The sequence below is a fragment of the Monopterus albus genome, unplaced genomic scaffold (genome assembly GCF_001952655.1).
Source record: "Monopterus albus unplaced genomic scaffold, M_albus_1.0 scaffold277.1, whole genome shotgun sequence".
NCBI lineage: Eukaryota > Metazoa > Chordata > Actinopteri > Synbranchiformes > Synbranchidae > Monopterus > Monopterus albus.
This window is the reverse complement of record NW_018128157.1, coordinates 725,769-730,306: the sequence shown is the minus strand read 5'-3', so window position 1 is coordinate 730,306 and position 4,538 is coordinate 725,769. Positions and strand designations below refer to the sequence as shown.

General features: G+C 44.8%; 1 protein-coding gene across 1 annotated transcript in view; it reads left to right on the top strand.

The window, feature by feature from the left end:
• Positions 1 to 1,565: 1,565 nt before the first annotated feature.
• dnph1 (2'-deoxynucleoside 5'-phosphate N-hydrolase 1) overlaps positions 1,566 to 4,538 on the top strand; it is a 6,274-nt gene continuing 3,301 nt past the window's right edge. Inside the window, exons 1-3 of the mRNA XM_020622256.1 lie at positions 1,566 to 1,866; positions 2,237 to 2,308; positions 2,401 to 2,511. Coding sequence (XP_020477912.1) covers positions 1,731 to 1,866; positions 2,237 to 2,308; positions 2,401 to 2,511 — 319 coding nt within the window. The 5' untranslated portion in view covers positions 1,566 to 1,730. The remainder of the gene's footprint in view (positions 1,867 to 2,236; positions 2,309 to 2,400; positions 2,512 to 4,538) is intronic.

Genomic DNA, 4,538 nt, shown 5'->3' with positions numbered 1-4,538 from the left:
GTTTAGAGCTGCGAACTTTTTGATAAAGAGCAAGAAAGCCTTTTCGGATGGGGAGGTTTTTAAAGAAGCTATGATGATTGTTGCAAACACAGTCTTCAAAGATGAGAAGCATGGTCCCAATGTCATCTCTGCCCTTTCCGATGTCAAACTTGGAGCAAATACAATGGCTAGAAGAATATCATCTATGTCCAAGAACTTAAACTGAGCAACTGGACCGAGATATCGCTACGTGCAGGTGGTTTAGCATCCAGTGTGACGAATCCGTTGACAGCACCAGCACAGCTCAGCTGATGATATTCATCCGAATGATGTGTAATGATTTTTCTACAAAAGAAGAACTGCTGACACGTCTGCCCCAGAAGACAACGAGGGGAATTGACAGCTAGACTGAAAAACTCTTTCTTTCCTTCTACCATCAAACTCCTACACAGCTAAGGAGTTTATTACCAGGAAATATGTGATGTACTGTTTACATTCTCAGTTTGCACATGCATAATTGCACATTGAGTGTTTCTCTATTATATTCTTATATATTTTTATTATATTGCTGCATTTGCTGCTTAAAGTGCCTTAGATTTTGTGTTACTTATTTATCTACTTTATATTTCATTTGTATTTTTGTGGCATTCATGTTGACGGCAAAGTAAGAATTTCATTGTAGAGGGAAACACGTTTCCTAACTGTGCATATGATGAATAAACACTTTGAAATTGGTCAGAGAGGCCAGATTGAGATGGTTTGGACATGTACAGAGGAGGGATAGTGGTTATATTGGTAGAAGGATGCTGGAGATGGAGCTGCCAGGCAAGAGGTCAAGAGGAAGGCCAAAGAGGAGATATATGGATGTGCTAAAAGAGGACATGAAGTTAATTGGTGTGAGAGTAGAGGATGCCGAGGATAGAGTTAGGTGGAAACAGATGATTCGCTGTGGCGACCCCTGACGGGAAAAGCCGAGAGAAGAAGAAGAAGAAGATGATGATTTGGGTCAGAATTTGAATGCAGGACTTGAGAGAGTTGTTTTAGCAGCTGTATTAGCCTGCTTCTTTTACATCAGGAAAGGATCTGAATATTTTTTGTATTTAACGTTGCCTTTATTTGCCCTGGGTGAAACCTGTCAGATAACTCCTCCTTTCAGATGGTTACCGGCTGCGTCCGAAACCGCCTACTACCATACTGTATAGTAGGTGAAAAGCAGTAGGCGAGGCGAGTAGTATGTCCGGATTCGTAGTATTCCAAAAACAGTAGGCGAAAAGTACCCGGATGACCTACTGCTTCCGGCTGGATTTTGCAGTGTGCATACGATGGACACTTCACTATCCCATGATGCCCCGGGAGAGGAGTTATCCAACAAAGAAGACGCTGCTATGAAAACATATGTCACGTGATGTATCAACATGGCGGATGTAGTACGTCCGAATCTCATTCATACTACCAGGCTTCATACTATACAGTACCTACTGTTTTAACGGTCAGTAAGTAGGTACTTCATCTCTTTCAGTACGTACTGTCACAGTATGCGGTTTCGGACACAGCCACCGTCTCCAGAGCAAAGGGGGATTGTATATACACCGGTGTACCTGCGAGACTAATCTCAGGGCTAAGTTCAGAGGGTAGGGGAGGACATGACGTCACCGCGCAGCGGCGAAGTTGCGGACATCGCGATCAGCAGAAGCTGGTGGGGACTGCGCGGTTAGCGGACAGACACAGATTACAGTCGGTGCTGATCCAGGATGAAGATTTATTTTTGCGGGAGTATACGCGGCGGCAGAGACGACGTGCTCGTGTATCGGAGGATCGTGAAGAAGCTGCGGAGCTATGGGACCGTGCTGACCGTGCACGTGAGCAGCACGGAGCTCACAGATCAAGGTCCGTGGTCTCACACACACAGTTTGCTCTTTACTGTCAGATTAATCAGCCAGCAGCTATTCACGCTTTTCTCAAACGTTATTTAAAACCTGATGGCAGGACAGTTCATCCTTATTAAAAATAAAACCTGATAAGGTTAAAACGAACTTTACAAACGGCTCAAAGATTGTTTTATAAAACATTAGTTTAACCCAATAAATGTGTCCTGTTGAATTCTTCTTTACTGATACTTAAAAATGTATTAATAATAAATTGTAACTCACTGAGCTGCTGTGATTGGTCAGATGTGTGTGATGTCATTATGATGTTGTGCAGTGATTGGTCAGACGCGTTTATTCTGTCCCTGGGTTGCTGTGCTGTGATTGGACAGGAGAGGACGCCTCGACAGCCAGCGACAGATTCATCCATGATCGAGACGTGGCCTGGCTGCAAGAGTCTGACGGTTAGGATCCGATCCGTGTACTGATTTATTGATCATTGTCTCCTCTAAGCTGCAGCCAGCCTGTGTGACCTCTGACCTATGTTTGACCTCAGTGGTGGTGGCCGAGGTCACCCAGCCATCTCTAGGCGTTGGTTATGAACTCGGCCGTGCCTTCGACATGAAGAAGAAAATCCTGTGTCTGTTCAGACCATCATCAGGACGCAGTGAGGACACTAATGATTCACTTTTTTACTAGGCTGTAGATCCACCTGCTGAGCCAGCAGGAAGAGAGTACAGTCACCAGGTGTGAGGTGTGTCACTTCTGTTATGTTTTATTTTATTTCACCAGATGTGAAAACATTCAGAGTTTATCTGCTCAGGGTTTTTAAGTTGTTACCTTTGCAGTTTTTATCAGGTAAAGCAAAATAATCTGTCCTGTAGCGTATTAGATGGGGAAACAAACAACCAAAAGAATAGAACCAGTGCGGGTGATGTTAACCTTTTGCAAAACGCTAATGTTAAAGTAATGTTAGAATGATGACATTAAAAATGCAAATGTTAAAATCATGGTAAAATATTATTGCAAAGATGCTATAATGTGAAGGCACGTCACGCCATGTTGAACGTTGGGATGGGGCGCCAATTTGGGAGGATGCGCTGGTACCTGCATACATTCTTATTTTGTTTGGCTAAAAGTTGCCTAATTCATTTAGATCTCACTTGACGTTGACTGTGGTTATTCACAATGGATAACGTTAGCTGTGTGTAGCTAACTCGTAGCGGATCTAGAGATCCTTCCAACAACAGATTGAAAAATGACCGCACCACAGGCGTAGTGCTGCCGGAGCAACATTCTGATGCGCTTCACTCTGCTTGCTATGGCAAATCCAAAAATGGGCAAAGAGGTCGAGCTTGATTGGAGCTTGCTAGGCAGGTAATGGCTAGCCACCTGTGACAGGACCTTACCGCCTGTCACTCAGTGGCCATGCTCTTTATCATGCCTAACTTTTAAACTCAGTATAATTAAAATGGGTAGGTTATACAACAGTTCATCCCTATACCCCTTTTTTCTTCTCCTTCAAGCAAGCAAGATGGCGCCAGTGTTGGTGGCTGCTCGTCTGTTGCTCTCATTCTGGCTGATGATTATGGCGTTTTTAATTGTCAGTGTATCAAGGACGGAGTCTCTGCTGGTGTACGATCGCCGGTTCCTTTTGGACCTTCAATCTAAGGGCGGGGATCTATGTGTGCTTGGACGTGACGAACGAGGAACTGTTCCCCCGGTTTTATCGGGTACATACACCTGGTGTATGTTGTGGGTGGTGATGGAGGCCCGCGGCCCAATGGGCCTTGCCCCTCTTGGCTTCACCTGCGTGGGGTGGATCTTTGTGCTTTGAGGCCACTTCGACCAGTTTCATAACCGGTGGTGCCGCAAGCCCGGGACCTCGCAAGGTTTGGCCTGGTGAATGTCCGCTCGCTGAAGAACAAAACCTTTATTTTGAGAGACTTTTTTACCTCCATGGATTTGGATCTACTATTTCTCACAGAGACTTTGGTGGATGCCGGGGATTTTAGTACTTTTACGGACCTCTTGCCGGTGGGTTGTTCTTTTTTTAGCTCACCACGCTTGTCAGGCTGTGGTGGAGGGACAGCGTGTGTTTTTAAAACAACCCATTTTTTTAGGCAGTGTACTTTATCCCTGCCTACGTTTTCAAGTTTTGAAATGACTTTACTTGAGGTGGGTCGTTTGGATCCTGTACTGTGTGCTGTCATTTATAGGCCACCGAGATATAATAAGGACTTTGTGAATGACTTTGCAGATTTTATGGCCAGCGTTAGACCTCATTATGATCGTTTTTTTTTACTGGGTGATTTTAATATACATGTGTGTTGCCCTGATAAACAACTGGTGAGGGAGTTTTTAACTACTATTGATGCTTTTGAGCTGATGCAGTGTGTGTCTGGTCCTACACATGAGCGGGGACACACGCTGGACCTTGTTCTTTCATATGGTGTGCCTGTAACAAATTTAAATATCTGTACGAATGCTTTTTCTGACCATTCGTTCATTGTTTTTGAGGCGAAACTGTTTTGTACAGCTGGTGCCCTGCCGGCGCCTGCTCGGCACCGTCATGTACTGAACCCATCCACTGCCGGTCTGTTTATCACAGCGTTTGAACAGGCAATTGCGTGTACCAACAAGGCTGCTGGAGATACAGAGGGGCTGTGCGCTTGGTTTCAATCCTCTTGCAGC